Here is a 17,855-nt window from a genome sequence, read left to right as displayed (position 1 = left end):
TTCAGGGTCACACATCAGATATCCTGCATATCAGATATTTACATTACCGTTCATAACAGTAGCAAAATTACAATTACAAATTAGCAACGAAGTAATTCTAATGTGGTTGGGAATCACCACAACATGAGGAACTGTACTAAAGGGTCACAGCATTAAGGAGGTTAAGAACCACTGAATTGTAAACCAAGCTAGCATCACATCTGCAGCACCTTCCTGGCTTCTGCTTCTCGCATACTGGGAATCCCAGACACCACTCTGGGCGAGGCTTGGTCCTTTGATAGAAAGGTTCATGGTTATGCTGTCGCACAGGGGAAGGATATAGATTAAAATCAGCCAAGGAAGTCTGGTGTGGTGTCATAGGCTCTAATCCCAACACTTGGAAAGCAGAGGCAAGTAGATCTCTTTGTTTTCAAGGTCTCCCTGGTCATAGCAATTTCCAGGCCAACCAGAGTTATATAATGAGACCCTGTCTCAGGAAAAAGGAAAAAAAAAAGTGGATAGGAGGATTGTAAGCCCAGCCTAGGCTATATAGCAAGACTATTTCCCAAAGACAACAGAAAGAAAACCAAAACAAAAAATAAATTTAGGGCTGGAGGGATGGCTCAGAGGTTAAGAGCACTGGCTGTTCTTCCAGAGGTCCTGAGTTCAACTCCCAGCAACCACGTGGTGGCTCACAACCATCTACAATGAGATCTGGCGCCCTCTTCTGGCCTGCAGGCATACATGCAGGCAGAACACTGTACACATAATAAATATTTTAAAAAAAAATAAAAATAAAATAAAATAAAAATTTAAAACTCAGCCAATTAGAAGACAGGTGTGGACCAGGGTCCAGTTAAGTTCCTAGCACAAACATCTGGGTGTTCTTGCTGGTGGAGCCACGGACTGCAGTGACTTCTGGCAGCATGGTATGATAATGGACATGGAATACTGCAGACCAGGAAGCATGCCTGCACCCAGAGCCCAGAGTTTCCATGGGATCTTGGTCAGGCAGACATAGTTAATCACCCTTCCAAGACTGAGCTAACAGAGTGTGGTCCAAGCTCTCATCATCATCCAGATTATTATCATAGACTCTCTGGTACACCCCCCCCCAACCCCCACTTACCAGAAACTATGTTCCCTGGCTTAGAAATACTCCCCAAAAGCCAAGGATGAAGACTGACATCTCTTAGGGTATCAACAGGGTTCTATGTATCCTGAGTTTTTTTTATATGTACCCGAAAGTGACCTTGAACTTTTGATCCATCTCCTGAGTGCTGAGACTACACAGCACTAGAGCTTGAACTCCAGGGCATTGTGAATGCTATGAAAACTCTACCAACTGGCCATATCCCCTATTAAAACGTCCTTCTGGATTCCCATGACGTCAGAGTGAAGTCTGTCTGGCTTACATGGTCACTGTCCCTGGCTCCAATCTTTGTTGGCTTTGGTTTTTGCCTACACTCCAGCTCCCAAACCTGTCCCCTTTCCTGGTGTAAGCTGTTGTGGAATATTTAGTAGAAGATGTGTTACATTCCTTTATGCTGTGGAATATTTGTTTAACATGCAAAGATGTGTTGCATTCTTTTTTTTTTTTTTTTTCTTGAGACAGGGTTTCTCTGTGCAGTTTTGGTGCCTGTCCTGGAGCTCACTCTGAAGACCAGGCTGGCCTCGAACTCACAGAGATCCGCCTGCCTCTGCCTCCCAAGTGCTGGGATTAAAGGCGTGGGCCACCACCGCCTGGCAGTGTTGCATTCTTTTATGTTGCATTTGTTTAACTCTGAAACTGTTACTATGTCTGTCTAAAACACCGGATTCCTCTAATAAAGAGCTGAACAGCCAATAGCAGGAGAGGGATAGACAGGGCTTCCAGGCACAGAGAATAAATAGGAGGAAAACTCTAGAGAAGAGGGAGGAGTGAGAAAAGGGGCGAGGAGGACACCAGGGGCCAGCCCCCCAGTCATACAGCCAGCCAAGGAGTAAGAAGGAAAAAAAGATACACAAACAGAGGTAAAAAGCCCAGAGGCAAAACGGAATAATTTAAGTTAGAAAAGCTGGCTAGAAACAAGCCAAGCTAAGGCTGGGCCTTCATAGGAATAAGTCTCTGTGTATTTATCTGGGAGCTCGGTGGCAGGCCCCCAAAGAGTAAAAAAAGCCTTCCCTTTTTATCTTACCAACTCAGGTTCCACAAGCACTTATTGATCCAGGTCTTGTTCTAGGAGCTGGGGATACAGCGTGAGGATACAGGTTCTCCCTTTGACAGCTTTCAGGGACCCTTTTCAGAGTGGTGAAACCACAGGACCCGGGCACCCACGATTTGGTCTGGTGTGAGAGCCGTGGCAGCTCCTGGTTCTGTGTAAATTGCACTGTTTGTGTGGGTTGTCGTTATTTTTCTCCGGATCTGGTAGCTGTACCCTATTCTCAGAGGTCCTCTCTCATCCTGCAGACCCGTGCCTCCCCTCTGGGATCATAAGGGTCCTGGTGTCCTTCTTGCCTGCTCTGGCGGCTTTAGGCTGTCAGTCTCTGATCCTGGGTGTGGCCTCCTCCCAATGGCAGGAAGCAGGGCAGGCTGAGATGCCGCGTGCCGGGAATCCCCAGCGCAAAGGGGACACTTAACTATCGCAGCCGGCTAAAGCGGGAGTGTCAGCGGTGGAGGTGGGAAGCTCTCAGCAGGCTCTGCTTCCCGTGTTGGGGATGGGGAGGGGGATGGGGCAGGGGCGGGGTCTATTCGGAGAGATCTGGAGGCAGCACCGCCTCCTAGGCCTAGAGCCATCCTGTAATCGCCTGACTGGGACCCAGCGTGTAACAGTGCCTGTTTGTGGTTGCTTCCGTTTTAGAACCCTGGGGTGCGAATTCTATCCCTGCCCAAGGAGCAGGGCAAGACAGGGCGCTCAGTCTGGGGTACCGGGGTCTCACTTGGTCACCATGAGTAATCAGGCGCGGACGCCCGCTCCCTCCCCGGCCCAGCCGAACACTCCATCCCCGACACCGACTCCCATCCGAACCGCGACCTCGGTCAGAACCCCAGTCCCGGCTCACAACCCGACTCCGGTCCGAACTTCCACCCGGGGCCGGGTCTCGACCCCGGCCCACAACCAGACTCCGGTCCAAACCTCCACCCCGGTCCGGGCTCCTGCCCAGGTCCCGACCTCTCCTCCAGTCCGGTTCCCAACCCCAGCCCCAGCCCCAGCTCCAGCCCCACCCCCAACCCCAGCCCCACCCCCACCCCCAGCACCGGTCCGGACCCCAGCACCGGTCCGGACCCCAGCACCGGTCCGGACCCCAGCACCAGTGCGGACCCCAGCACCGGTCCGGATCCCAGCACCAGTGCGGACCCCAGCACCGGTCCGGACCCCAGCACCAGTCCGGCCCCCGAAAGTAGCCCGAGTCTTTCCCACGATCCCTCCGGCGGAGTCCTTGCCGAGCTCGGCCTCACCCGTGGCTCAGCCCTCTTCTTCCAGGCGTGCTAGCTCTGTCTCAAAGGATCCCATGCTCGCTCAAAAGCAGGAACCTTCGACCCACAGACTAGCGGAGGCCATCCAGGGTCCCCTTCCGGTGCTCACTGCTGCGGCCTCAAAGACACTGGCCTCCGCTCGGGACTCCACCCCTCAGTTAGACTCCTTGGCTTCCAATGCCATGGCCTCCAGTACATTGGGCCCCCCTCCGGACGCCATCCCTGTACTAGAGTTCTTCGCCACCCAGCTAAAGGAGGCCCCTGCTCTGGGTCGGCTCCCCCCACTTTCCCCATCACCCAGCTTCGTCTGCACCAAGGAGGTCGCCTCGACCAGCGAGAACATCCCACCGGCCAACAGAATTTTGATTCGTGTGATATACTGGTGAGGGGCTCCCCCTACCCGTGAAAGCTGAACCTGGCAGGCGCTGGGGCTCTGGGCATGTGTCAACAGGCCCAGGTGTGCCCTAGATAGGGAGGCAGATCCATTTGAGGTTAGAAAGCTTTGTTGAGTTCCCCACCCTGGCTCTCAGCTTCTTTCAATCACTCCCACATAACTCCCGTGATTTCTGACTTTGATCTTCTCTCACTCATTCATTCACTCTCTTTTGCATGTTTACTGGCTTTGTGCTTCATCCATTCACTCCTATTCAAACATTTGTATGAGTGACTCTGAGCTGCATTCACTCTTAGGACCATTCATTGATGGACATTTCCCACCTGGCAGTCAGAATAATTCATTGATCTGCATGAGTCCTGCCTCTTGACTTCATGCATGCATTTACACTTACTCGTTCATTCATTCATTCCTATGATTGGTAGTGGCGGTGAGCTTCATTCATCCCCTTCATTCGTTCAACATTTGCATGATTGCTGGCTCTAAACTGCATTCTCATTGATCCATTCATCCATCCATTCATTCATTGATCCATCCATTCATTCTCATTCATACGATTCATCTGTTGATTCCTAGGACTGGGAATCCACTCCCATTCCTCCCTGCACTCCACCCCGAGGGTCTTGACTGGTCCACTGGTGTTGGAGATGGTCTGCTGAGCCGTCTCACTTACTTTGGCTCCTGAGCAGGCCAGGCAATAGTGGGGCAGCTGGGAAACAGCTGGGGGGCTGGATGCAGCCCTCAGGTGCTGCCTCTGGCTTAAGCAGTGACCTGGGACTGGGCTGAATAGGACCGGGTCAGGGCTGTCTTCCCCATGCCTGCTCTGGAGGACTTGTGTCCATGTCTCACGCTGGCTCTTCCTTCTCTGGCTATGCCAGGCCACTCTTCCCACCCCATGGTGTCTCTTTCTCCTCTTTCCAAGTTTAGTTCTCTCCCGCTCTCTCCCTTCTCTTCCCATTTCTTCTTTCTCCCTCCTCCTCCTCCTCCTCCTCCTCCTCCTCCTCCTCCTCCTCCTCCTCTTCTTCTCAGACAAGGTCTCTCTATGTAACCCAGGCTGGCTTTGAATCCAGAGATACTTCCACCTCTGCCTCTCAAGTGCTCGGATTAAAGTATGCACTACCACACCTGACTCGACAGCTTTTTTTTTTTTTTTTTTTTTTTTTTTTGGTTTTTTGAGACAGGGTTTCTCTGTGTAGCTTTGCGCCTTTTCCTGGAACTCACTTGGTAGCCCAGGCTGGCCTCGAACTCACAGAGATCCGCCTGGCTCTGCCTCCCGAGTGCTGGGATTAAAGGCGTGCGTCACCACCGCCCGGCTATTTTTTTAAAAAAAACTCATCAGGTGACACCAGGCACAGAGCAATGAAGATGGAGACCCCTGCCCTTGTGATTCTGACATGCTAGTGTGGAGGGCAGGCAATAAGCCACCGCAAGGATGCACAGGAAGGCATCTGGGAGGGTCATGGTTTCTACCAGGAGGGTCAAGAAGGCCTCATGAGAAAGTGACTTGAAGGAAGGCAAGGGAGCCATGCACATCCTGGGGGAAGAGTATTCTGCAGCTTCCTACTAGTGCAGAGGCCCTGAGGAACTGCCCACCTCAGCGTGTGCTATTGAACGACCAATGAGAAGGGTTCTGTAGCTGGACAAGGTGGGGATAAGGGATGAAGGATGGGGACAGTTTTGTAGCCACTCAGGGACTATGAGGAGGATGGTGGTTTCCTCGAGGTGGTACCATGGGTGAGGGGTGCTCCAAGCAGGGCAGGGATGGTGTCTGACTCAGGCTCACTGCCGCTATGATGTCTCTCTTATCTCTCTCCACCTCCCCCTCCTTCCCTCTGCTTCCAGTGGCCTCTGAAGCTATGGCCTTCGGGTGAGTCGTTTCTTCTTCAGAATATAAGGGAGCATATGATGCGAAGACTGGAAGGGGGTCCCTGTTTCCTCTCCTGTGACCCCATGACTCCATCTCTTCCCTCTCAGTACATCCTTCTGAGAAAAACCCTGGAGCATCAATTTCCAAACCTTCTGGAGTTTGTAAGTGTGCTGGTACCCTGGGGAAGAGTGGTCAGGGTTCCCAGACCCCTGAGGGTTTGGAGGAGTGCTCTCAGCCTCCTCCACCCACACCATTCCCTTGCCAGGAGGAGGAAAAGGCTTCCCAGGCAACGGGAGAGTTTGAAGTGTTTGTGAACGGGAAGCTGGTTCATTCCAAGAAGGTGATTCTGGGCAAGAGGGTTGAACAGGATCAGAGGGAAGGGTTGGGGTACCGGGAGGTTGGAATCATGTCTGGACTCTTTCTTCTCTGTACCCAGAAAGGTGATGGGTTTGTGGATGAGTCCAGTCTGAAGAAACTTATGGGTATTATCGATGAGGAGACCAAGAAAAGGTAGCAGCAATAGTGGAGCTGGAGCTGAGTGAGGAGGAGTGCAAGGCCAGGAGCCGGTGTGAAAGTAAGTGAGCCGCGGCCGCGGCGGCAGGGCCACCTTCGCCAGCTCAGCCGACCCTCATCCTTAACACCACGGCACATCACATCTTTTATTTCCATTTTACATTGAGGGGATGGCACACATGAATGTCAAGGCATGTATGTGGGAGTCATCACAGTGTAGCAGCTGGGGATTGAACTCATGTCACCAAACTTGGCAACAAGCACCTATACTCACTGAGCACTATTGCCCCCCCACTCCCCTTTTGAGACAGTCTTACTGTATAGCCCAGGCTGTCCTAGAGGCCATTGTGTAGTCCAGGCTGCCTTCGAACTCCCAGCCGTCCTCTTGCCTCAGCCTCTTAAGTGTTGGTCTTACAGGTCTGAGCTCCCCCCTCCAGCCCTTCAACTCTTCACACACACACTCTTTTTTTTGTTTTTTTTTTTTTTGAGACAGGTTATCACCTAGCTCAGGATGGCCTCAAATGTTACGAAGCTACTGATCCACATGCCTCTACCTCCCAGTTGCTGGGGATTACAGGTGTGCCCACCATTCCCAGTTTATTAGGTTGGGGAGTGAAGCCAGAGCCTGTGCATGCTAGGCAAGCATTCTGCCAACTGAACCACATGCCCCCTCCCCCTTGGCCTCATTCCTCCTGTCTCCCTGCAGTGCTGAGGTCTGACCTGGGCCTCATACCTGTGAGGCGAGGACTGCACCACGGAGCTGCAGCCAAAGCCTTTTTTCTTTCTTATTTTGAGATAGGTTCCTCCTAAAATGACCCAGGCTAACCTTGGGTTTGCAATCCTCCAGCCTCGGCTTTCCATTAGTTTGGATGACAGGCCAGCAACACTGAGCCTGGCTTGTCAATGGGATCATTGAGAGAGTTCCAGGCGAGGACTCCCAGAGTGATGGGTAAGACATGGCTGTCACTAGGGCCCTGTGGTTATCAGAAGAGCATAAGAATGTTGTCTTATCTTCTGGTTGTAGAGTGGTGCACTCGCTTTTAAAATTTATGATGGGTGTGATAGCCACAGCACTCAGGAGGCTGAGGCAGGAGGATTGAGACCATCGTGGACTGCACAGACAGAGAGGCCCTGTTTCAAACAACAAGATGTAACCAAAGCTAAAGCATTAAAAATCCAGTTTTTAGTTAGCCAGCCACATGTCAACTGCTCAACAGCAGCATGGGGCTAGCGTATTGGGCTAGGGTTAGGTTAATCTGTATTGGATTGTAGATACAGAGCACAAAATCAATCCAGAGAGCTTCTAATTCTATTAGTAGCATTATTCTAAGATATTAAAAGATGTCTGCAATCATTTACATACCCTTTATGCTTAGGTTTTCTTCTTGGATTTGCAAGGGATGGACTCCAGGAATTTGGCTTCATAAGCAGTTGCTCTGCCACTGAGCCACGCCCCAGCACCTCACTGGGGGATTCTAGGCAGGTGCTGTATTACTGAGCCACACCCCCAGCCCCTTACTGGGGGATTCTAGGCAGGGGCTCTACCACTGAGGCACACCCCCAGTCCCTCACTGGGGGATTCTAGGCAGGGGCTCTACCACTGAGCCACACCCCAGCCCCTCACTGGGGGATTCTAGGCAGGGGCTGTACCACTGAGCCACACCCCCAGCTCTTCTCTGGTGCATCCTAAGAAAGCACTCTACTTCTGAGCCTGATATTGAAAGTTTTTGTCTCTAAACTCTGGGAGCTAATAAGTACTTCAGGTTGGCCTAAAACTCAAGAGTATCTTGCCCTAGCCTCCTACGTGCTGGGATTGCAGGTGTAGGCTGCCACTTGGTTCTAAGGGACAAGTTTTAAAAATGGGAATATGAGGCCGTTATGACACCTGAAAAAAGACTGAATGTCTTCATTGTACCAGGCTTTTTCTTTTGGGCCACCAACCGGCTCCCAAATCATGACAGAGACTTATTATTAGTTTTGAATGCTCGGCCTCACTTAGGCTAGCTCTTTTAACTTAACTTAAGTTTTTCTTTATCTATCTTTTGCCTCGGGGGTTATTACATTTCTCACTTCTGTATATCTTCCTTTCACTGCTTCTGGTGTCTAGCTGGCTGGCGGCTGCCTGGCCTCTGGCCCTAGGCATCTCTCTCGTTCTTTCCTCTTCCTTCTCTTGTTCCTCTCCTGAGACTATTTATTCTCTCTGCCCCCCAGCCCTGCCCATCCTTTCTCTGCCTGGCTATTGGCTGTTCAGCTTTTTATCAGACCAATCAGGTGCCTTAGGCAGGCAAGGTGAAACAAATGCAACTCATCTTTACATAGTTAAACATATACTACAAATAAACAAGCACAGAAGTAACACACCTTCACACAGTAAAAGTAATAATGTTAAAACAACATTCTACAGCACTTCCTACCATCTAATATCCAGTCAAGGGTCTCAATGTTTTTTTTTAACAGCTGGGCATGGTGGCTCAAGTTTGTAATCCCAGCAGTGGGTAAACTGAGGCAGAAGGAAGGTCACTAGGAGTTTGAGGCCAACATGGGCTCCAAGAGAGTTCCATAGAGCATTTCTCAAGAAACCATAAAGGGGGAAGGACTATGGAGTTGGCTTAGTGAGTAAGAGCACTGCCTGGGAAAGCAAGGGGTCTGAGTTCAACTCTCCAGCACTCAGGTATCAAGCTGGCCATGGCCACGTGTTCCTGTGTTTGGGGCAGAGACATTGTGAATCCCAGGATCTCACTCCTAAGCCATTCAAGCTGAAACCTGAGTTTGGGATGCTGTGTCAAAATTCGGGGGAGGGGCTGGGAGATGTCTCAGGGGCTAAGAGCACTGTGTTGCCCTTGCAAAGGATCCAATTTGTTCCCCACATGATGACTCACAACATCTGTAACTCCAGTTCCAGGGGACCTGACACGCACAGGGTACACAGACACACGTGCCAGCAAACACTCATATGTATAAAACAAAAAGAAGTAAATCTAAAAAAAATAAGGTGAAGCGAGATAAAAGATATTTGACATTTGCCTCTGGTCTTTACATGTATGTGCACAGGCACACAACACATGCCTCCATCCATACAACTACATATGTACCACACACGCCAACCACAAAAGGGCTTAGGATATAGCACACCAGTAGACTGCTTGCCTAGTGCGCCATGGATTTGACCCCCAGCACTATATAAGATGGTGCACACTTGTGATTCCAGTGCTTGGGAGGTGGAGGCAGGAGGTTCAGGGACTTGAGTTCATCCTTGACTATATACATATATATGCTATGTATGGAATATATATGAAAAATATGGAATGTATAGAATATGTATACACACACACACACACACATATATGGACTCAGTAATATGATCCACGGACTGCCTTAGAACACTAAGCTCTGCAGAAACACTAATGTCTGTATGGGGAACTGTTGATGTTTTGTTTCTCTCCCTGCCTCAGGAACCTCAGCGGAATGACGAGAAGGGCTGAAATGCTGCCAAACCAGGTCCTTTTCTGATGGTGGCTGGGGCTCCGGTGGGGTTGGGAAAGTAAAGAAAATATAATCTGTTTCCCTGTGTTGGCCTCTGACAGTGTCCGCTGTCACCACACTCACACCTGGGGTCTGCGGCAGTCACCCACCGCCGTGCTCTCAGCATCTGGTCACAACAGAGTGTGGGAGGAAGGATGGGGAAGGGCCACACGCTATCCTTAAGGACTCACATGCTGAAGGCTTGGTCCCCAGGCTGGGCTGCTTTTGGGAGGTGGTGGAGACATTGGGAGGCGAGGCCTAGTGGGAGGAAGTTAGGTCATTGGATGGGTGTTCCAGAAGGGGCTATTGGGGGGATCAGGACCCCGACCTTTCCTTTCTCTCCTTGCTTTATTGCCACCATGAGGTGAGCTGCGATGCACCATGTCACCACAGGGCCAAGGCAAAGGGCCATGCTATGGACTGAGGCCTTTGAAACTGTGACCAGAATTAACCTTTCCCCCTTGTGAGCTGACTGTCTTAAGCATTTCATGACAGTGATGGGAATCTGACTAATCTGCAGTATCCTTGGTGTGTAAGGCTAGACCAGTTGTTCCTGGCGGTCCAGCCTTAACTCCTCATACTGGCAAAGCCAGTTGGTTACTTTTGTCATGGCTTCATTTCCAACAGCCTAATTTAAGACATGTTTGGAAAACTTTCCATCGCATAGTTAAGCGTTGAAGTGTGCCGGGCAGTGGTGGCGCACGCCTTTAATCCCAGCACTCGGGAGGCAGAGGCACGTGGATCTCTGTGAGTCCCAGGCCAGCTTGGTGTACAGAGCAAGATCCAGGACAGCCAGGGCTGTTACACAGAGAGACCCTGTCTTGGAAACCAAAGAGAAAAGGAAGAGACAGGGGAAGGGTACTCCGAGAGTCAGAGATGTCCCAGGTGATAGGAGAGCGATGCCAGCACTCCAGCCAGTCTGCGTTCATCATTCACAGTGGTGTTTGTTTGTTTTGGTTTTTTGACAGTCTCACAATGTGGTGCCAGGGTAGCCTTAAACTCAGCCATCCTGTCCCAGCTTTGAGTGCTGGGATCACAGGTGCCAACTATACTTGGCCACATATGGCAATGCAATTATGGGTCAGTCTGGAAACCATAAAGGAAGAAAGGTTGAGCATGTGCAGCCATAAACACTTGGCTGCCGGGCAGAAGGATCAATGTAGTCGACAATGAGAAAGCATCCATCTTGTGCTGAAAGAGGTAACTTGTAAAGATTTGTGTGGGAATGGCCCATGTGGAGGTCAGAAGACACCTTTGGAGAGGTCTGTCCTTTCAGCTTCATATGGTTCCAGGGATCACCAGGCTTCCTGGCAAGCCCTTTACCCACTGAGCAATCCTGCCAGACAAATTGCCCAGGCTGGTCTCAGCTTAGACCTTTTTATTGTTTGAGGGTCTCACTATGTAGCCCTGGCTGTCCTGGAACTTATGTAGATCAGGCTGGCCTCAAACTCACAGGGATCTGCTTGCTGCTGTGTCCTGAATGTGTGTGCCACCACAGCTGGACCTTGGCATCTCAACCTGCCAAGCCATCACACCCATCTAGGACTAACTCTTTGGTGACTTTTATGTAGATTTGGTGAATAAAGGCTATGGACTGGTGGTTCATCGAAAACTGAAACCAAATGGCTCTCCCATATTGAAAACAGCCCTCCCCCACCTGCAGTTAGTGGAGAGATGCAAACATTAACTGGCAGGGCCAAGTGCATTTTCGATGTTAGTTTTTCCTAACGCAGAGTCTGAAGGACGGGGCTGGGTATAGAGAAAGGTATAGAGAAAGAGTTCCTGGGTGGATGAGGTACACAGAGGCCCAGAGAGGCTGGGATCACCTATGAAAACACCACCACTTTGCCCTTTAACTGCTTCCATTCATTCATAAGTTTTCTCTATGAAAAGAGCAAGCACACACATGCACAGAACATTACAGACACAATGTATGCCAGGCGGCGGTGGCGCACACCTTTAATCCCAGCACTCGGGACACAGAGCCAGGCGGATCTCTGTGAGTTCAAGGCCAGCCTGGTCTACAGAGCGAGATCCAGGACAGGCACCAAAACTACACAGAGAAACCCTGTCTCAAAAAACCAAACCAACCAACCAAACAAACAAAAAACAAAAAACTGCTAGGCACAGTGGCACACACCCTTAGTCCCAGAACCTGGGAGATGGATCAGGAGTTCATGATCAGCCTCAGTTCTGTGAAACCCCTTCTCAAAAAAACCAAAACAAAAACCATACACACACAAAAGCGAGGCATGAGGCAGAGGCAGGAGGATTTTTGTGAGTTCAAGGCCAACCTGCTTTACCACATAGAAGTTCTAGGCCAGCCAGAACTACATAGAGAGACCCTGTTTCCAACAAACAAAAAATGGAGACTGGAGAGATGGCTCTGTGGAGTGGGTTGAGTTCCCAGCACCCACATGGGGGCTCCCAGTTGCCTGTAAATCTAGTTCTGGGGATCCCATGCCTTCTTTGGGCCCCCTCAGTCTCTTGCACCCACACAGTACACAGGTACTCATGCAGGCTCTCTCACACATCTTTAAAACAACAAAAAGAAAAAAAAACATTTTCAAACAATTCAGATGTCCAGAAGACAACTAGTTCATTAAATATGTTGATACAGCCTTAAATAGTAGTCATAAAAAAACCAATATAGAATTACTTCCAATATTATTGAAAATATAAAAACCCAAGATGTCGATACAGGTACCTACTATCACGATTTTTTTTAAACATTGCATGTGTGTGCACATGAATGGTAATCAGAAGAAATAGGAGTGGGTTCACCTTCCACCACGTGGGTCCCGGGATCAAATTCAGTAATAAGGCTCAGCAGCAAACACCTCTAACCACTGAGCCATGTTGCCAGCCCTATCTTGATTCAAAAGGACTGGGAATGTCGCTGTAGAGCAGGGGTAGCATGTGTAAGGCTCTGGGTTCCATTGTTAGCACCCAGGATTGGGGGAGAACTGGACTGGTCTCAACTCACATGCATTAGAAAACGGTTTTGGGGTTGGGGATTTAGCTCAGTGGTAGAGCGCTTACCTAGCAAGCACAAGGCCCTGGGTTTGATCCTCAGCTCCAAAAAAACAAAAAAAACAAAAAAAAAAACAAAAACAAAAACAAAAAACCGTTTTGAAAACCCTACAGAAAACAATCAACCTCCCCACCCCAACCCCAAATCACTATGGATGCTTGCTCAGACAGTTTTCAGTTTGGCAGAGAGAAAAGTTTAACTTCCCATAGCATCTTTTGCTGCTTTTGAGTCTTGTGACTGTACACCTATCATTTAAATATTAAATCTATTACCATATAGATACAATTACACATGGTCTTGGGAAATAGTCATCTCACAAACACATAATTTTCCCTATCTGAATATTTACAACTTGTCTACAGAACATCCAACACAAGAATTAACGGCACATTGAGATTGTCAGCTGACAATGAGATAGCCCCTCGGTTCTGAAATGTCCAAGTTGTCTCAACAGCCTTCTGATGCCAGGAAAACTCAGGAGCAACTGTATCTAAGAACCAATCTCCCTGGTTTCTCCCTGTATCTCGGTCGATTTCTATTTTTTCCCCCATTGGTAATTCTTAGACTTCATCTTTGCAAAACCATCGTCCTTTACAGTGGTGAAGCAACCTTGAATTTCCACAAATGCAGGAAGGGAAAAAAGATCAGAAGGGTCCTCTTTGCCAGCCAGCTTCAAGCCTCGAGTGTCCACCTCTTTCTGGTCCTGCTTCATTCCACCCTGCCCATGGCTGTACTCTGCTTGGATTTCCCACCTCATGACATCTGCCCAGACTTCTGCCTTTGATCCTAAGAGTCACCTGACTTCCTGGCCACCAATCTTTATTTTTATTTTTTAAAGACAGAGTCTCCTGTAGCCCTGGCTGGCCTCCAACTCGCTACACAGCCGAGGATGACCTTGAATTCCCGATCCTCCAGCCTCCTCCCTCCTGAGGGCTGGGGTTATAGGCGACGGCCACCACTCAGTCGGCGGTGGGGCCGCGGGCGTCGGAGGCGGTGAGCGCCAGCGTGAAGGCGCGGGCGTCCGAGTCCATCTGCGGGGGGTTGGCGTCGAAGGCCGCCTCCCTGGCCTTGCAGCCCTCCACGAACAGCCGGCGGCGCTCCTCGATGTCACGGAGCAGCCTGGTGGGGATCAGGGGGTTGGTGTGCAGGTAGTGTTGGAACATCCGCTGCTCGTGCAGCTCTAGAAGGCGGAGCGGCGGGTGGACGTGCGGCATGGCCATCAGGCCCGCCATGCCGGGGAGTCGCCTGGGAAACGGGCCTGGGGCTCGCACCATGGGCCGGGCGGCTCCGGCCAGCGGGCCTTCCTGGGCCTCGGGGATCCAACTGCCTCCGCCCACTCCCCCCTGCAGGACGTCGCCGATGCCATTCATGGGGCTCAGGTTGGGGACCCTGCTCTCTCCCGGCAGCTCGGACATCGCCGACTGTTGAGTCCCTTAGGTCACCAGAGAGCGCTGAGCTGAGGAGCGCTGGGCACCGGCTCCATCGGCAGGGAAGCTGTGCGCATGCGCGGGCCTCGGCGCGCTGGAAAACGGAGTGCATGCGCAAGCACCGTGCGCGGACGTCTATTGCCCTCTAGCGGTGCCGTGTGCCATTACCACCGTGGCCGCCTCCAGCTCTGAACTAAGGGGTTCCGTCACATACTTATTATTACTACTACTACTACTACTATTATTATTTATTATTATTATTATATTGTTTTGTTTGAGATAGCGTCTCACTATGTAGCCTTGGCTGGCCTGGGACTCATATACATGCTCAGAGATCTGCCTCCTTCTGTCTCCAGAGAGCTAGAATTAAAGGCGTGTGCCACCACGCCTGGCTAATTTCTCATTTTTAAAAAGATGTGTATGGGTATTTTGTCACATATCTGTATATGCACACCATATGTTTGCCTGGGTTCCGCGGAGGTCAGAAGAGGGCATCTGATCCCCTGGAACTGGAGTTACAAGGTAGTTATGACTCACCACACAGGTGCTGGGAATTGAACCAGGTCCTCTGCAAGAAATAGTGCAGACTTCCTACAGCCTGTTCTATTCATATGTGTAAGATGGAACTGGGTGTCTGTGGAGGTCAAGGTCAACTTTCCATCCTCATGTGGGTTCCGGGTACTGAACTCAGGTTGCTAGTCTTGCTTGGTAAGTCCTTTACCGACTGTGCCATTTCTGTGGCCTGCACCACATTGGTTTTAATTTTGTGTGTGCACACATGTGCAAGCTATGGCATGTATATATGGAGATCAGAACATGACTTTCAGGAGTCAGTTCTGTCCTACCATGTGGAATTGCACTCAGGTTGTCAGGTTTGGTAGCAAGCACCTCTACCCTGGGATCCATCTTGCTGGCATATTTTCTCGGGAAAGGCCTTTATTTTCCGCTCCCCTCACGGGTCTTGTAGCCATTTCCCTTGGAACTTCCATGTGGCCTCTACACCATTCAGCGGTACTTCAGTTAACTGAGTGAAATACACTGTTGTCTTGGAGCTCTCCCTTGGTTGCAACTGCCAATCAGTCATCTAAAAGACACACAAGAGAGCTGTCTCGGGTGGAGCAGACCTGCAATCCCTGGATTTGGGAGGTGGAGGCAGGAAGTTGAGAGCAAAGCCATCCTTGGCTACATGGCAAGTTTTAGGCCAGCCCCAGCTGTGTGAAAACCTGTCTGAAGTATGCGAGGGCCATTTGCACGACATCACCTTTGGCCCAGTTCTGTCTGCAATGCAGCTGTACCGTGGTCATTAATAAACGCTGTACCTGCCTTCTTGTGCCTTTGATGAATCCAGAGTCCACGTGTCACCAACCTGTCAACACGGTAGCAGCTGAGCCTGTTGGCTCAAGCTTGTAACTGTAGCCATTTCGGTGCCTGGGGCAGGAAGACAAAGTTCAAGGCCAGCTTGGGCTGCCGAGTTGAGTTCAAGGCCAGTCTGGGCGACTTAGTAAGACCCTGTCTCAAATAAAAGTAGGTCGGGGGCCGGGGACACCTCAGTAGGCAAGGGCGATGATGTTTGGGTTATGACCCTGGGACCCACATGGCAGAAGGAAAGTCAACTCCTGCAAGTTGTCCTCTGACCCTCTCTGCATCCTGTGGCATGTGCACACACACTGCAAGCATAGCTCAGTGGTGATGCTCTGGGTTCAGTCAGCACTCAGGAGGCTGAGGCAGGAGGAACTCTGAGTTCCAGGCCAGCCATGGCTACACAGTGAGACCCCATCTCTCTCTCTCTCTCTCTCTCTCTCTCTCTCTCTCTCTCTCTCTCTCTCTCTCTCTCACACACACACACACACACACACACACACACACACACTTGTTAGTAAATTTGAAAAATACAAAGCTCATGCAGTATTACTTCTTGACATGATTTCACAATTCATCATGGTGGATCTGCTTTGCTTTTGTTCTGAGACAGGGTTTCTCTGTGTAGTCCTCACTGTTCTGGAACTCCCTTTGTAGACCAGGCTGGCCTCGAACTCATGAACTCACAGAGATCTGCCTGCCTCTGCCTCCTGAATGCTGGGAATAAAGGCGTGCATCACCAACACCCTGCAGATTCTGGGTTTTGTGACAGGGTCTTGCTACATAGCACAAGTTGGCCTCCAATTTAGCATCTTCCTGCCTCTGTCTCCCCTGTGCTGGGATTACAGGTGTATGCTAAGTTCAGCCTGAAGAAGAGGCCCTTGACAAAGTCCAACCACCTTTCTTTTAAAAAACGGATGTTATCTTTGATTTAGATGTGTGTGCTTTTGTGTTTCTGTGTGAATGTGTATGTACTGAGAGTGTGACCTTGGAGGCCAGAAGAGGACTGGATCCCTTGGAGCTGGAATTAGAGGTGGTCATGAGCTGAACCACACGGGTGCTGGGACCCAACTCTTCTGGTCATGCCTGGGCAGCAAGTGCTCCTACCAGCCGAGTCATCTCCCCAGCCCGGCAGTCATTCTTTTCTTTTTCGGGTTATGTGTGCGAGTGTTTTGCCTGCATGCATGTATGTGCACTACATGCGTGCCTGATGCCTGTGCAGGACAGAATAGGATGTCAGATCCCCTGAACCCGGAGCTACTGACGTTTGTGATTGTGGGCTGCCACGTAGGTGCTAGGAACTAAACCTGTGTCCTCTGCAAGAGAAACCAATGCTCTTAATCATTGAGCCATCTCTCCAATTCCCTCCAACATCCACTCTTTTTTTTTTTTTTGACAGGGTTTCTCTGTGTAGCTTTGGAGCCTGTCCTGGAACTCACTCTGCAGCCCAGGATGGCCTCTAACTCACAGAGATCCGCCTGGCTCTGCCTCCCGACAGGGATTAAAGGTGCTGGGATTAAAGGCGTGCGCCACCACTGCCCGGCCCAACATCCATTCTCTCTCTCTCTCTCTCTCTCACACACACACACACACACACACACACACACACACACACACACACACACGAGGAGGGGGGGATGAATAGATGGCTATGGAAAGAGTTTTCACAAATCATGATCACCCACATTACACAGAATGCAGTGGCCAAGGAGCCAATAAAGGGATGTCAGAGGGCCAGAGACACGGCTCAGGGGTGAGAGCACTTACTGTGTTTTAGTTGATGTGATAAAACACTGACCAAAACAAACTTGGGAAGAAAGGGTTTATTTCAGTTTATAACTCTGAGGTCACAGTCCATCACTGGGGGAAGTCAGGGAGGGACTCAAGGCAGGACTCTGGAGGCAGGAACTGAAGCAGAGGCCATGGAGGAATACTGCTCACTGCCTTTGTCTTCTGGCTTGTTCACCTACTTTTCCTAGAGATGACAGTGCTCACGGTGGGCTGGGCGAAGAAAATGACTCATAGACTTACCGATAGGCCAATATGCTAGAGGTAATTCCTCAGCTGAGGCCCCTCTCTCCAGGTAATTCAAGTTGACAATCAAGATTGGCCATCACACTGTGCAACCCTGAGGGCATCCATGTAAAAAGCTGAGCATGGTCACGTGTCTATAACTTTACCACTGTGGGAGGTAGAGAGGGGAGGAGGCCACCGGCCTGGCTCCAGGTTCAGTGAGACTATCTCAGGGCAAGTGACAGAGGACACCTGACATCCTGCTCTGGCCTCTGCATGTGTGCAGTGGA

At 50.4% G+C, this 17,855-nt stretch overlaps 2 protein-coding genes across 2 annotated transcripts; one reads left to right on the top strand and one right to left on the bottom strand.

Moving 5' to 3' along the window:
• On the top strand, positions 1-12,193 carry Selenov (selenoprotein V). Its single transcript, XM_052712051.1, has 6 exons — positions 1-3,196; positions 3,299-3,818; positions 5,673-5,697; positions 5,805-5,858; positions 5,963-6,037; positions 6,134-12,193. The coding sequence occupies exons 1-6, from the start codon at positions 2,677-2,679 to the stop codon at positions 6,209-6,211; spliced, it is 1,272 nt and encodes a 423-aa protein (XP_052568011.1). The 5' UTR covers positions 1-2,676; the 3' UTR covers positions 6,212-12,193.
• A 121-nt stretch (positions 12,194-12,314) lies between these two features.
• On the bottom strand, positions 12,315-14,280 carry Eid2b (EP300 interacting inhibitor of differentiation 2B). Its single transcript, XM_052712050.1, has one exon. It carries the CDS (start codon positions 14,179-14,181, stop codon positions 13,726-13,728), a length of 456 nt encoding a protein of 151 aa, XP_052568010.1. The 5' UTR covers positions 14,182-14,280; the 3' UTR covers positions 12,315-13,725.
• Positions 14,281-17,855: the final 3,575 nt, after the last annotated feature.

This window comes from Peromyscus californicus, unplaced genomic scaffold (genome assembly GCF_007827085.1).
Source record: "Peromyscus californicus insignis strain IS unplaced genomic scaffold, ASM782708v3 Scaffold_4__1_contigs__length_199733344, whole genome shotgun sequence".
Taxonomy (NCBI): Eukaryota; Metazoa; Chordata; class Mammalia; order Rodentia; family Cricetidae; genus Peromyscus; species Peromyscus californicus.
This window is presented reverse-complemented; position numbering and strand designations above follow the sequence as displayed.

Excerpts from the sequence above, each read along its gene's own strand:
- Eid2b (XM_052712050.1), bottom strand. The coding sequence starts at position 14,181 with ATGTCCGAGCTGCCGGGAGAGAGCAGGGTCCCCAACCTGAGCCCCATG.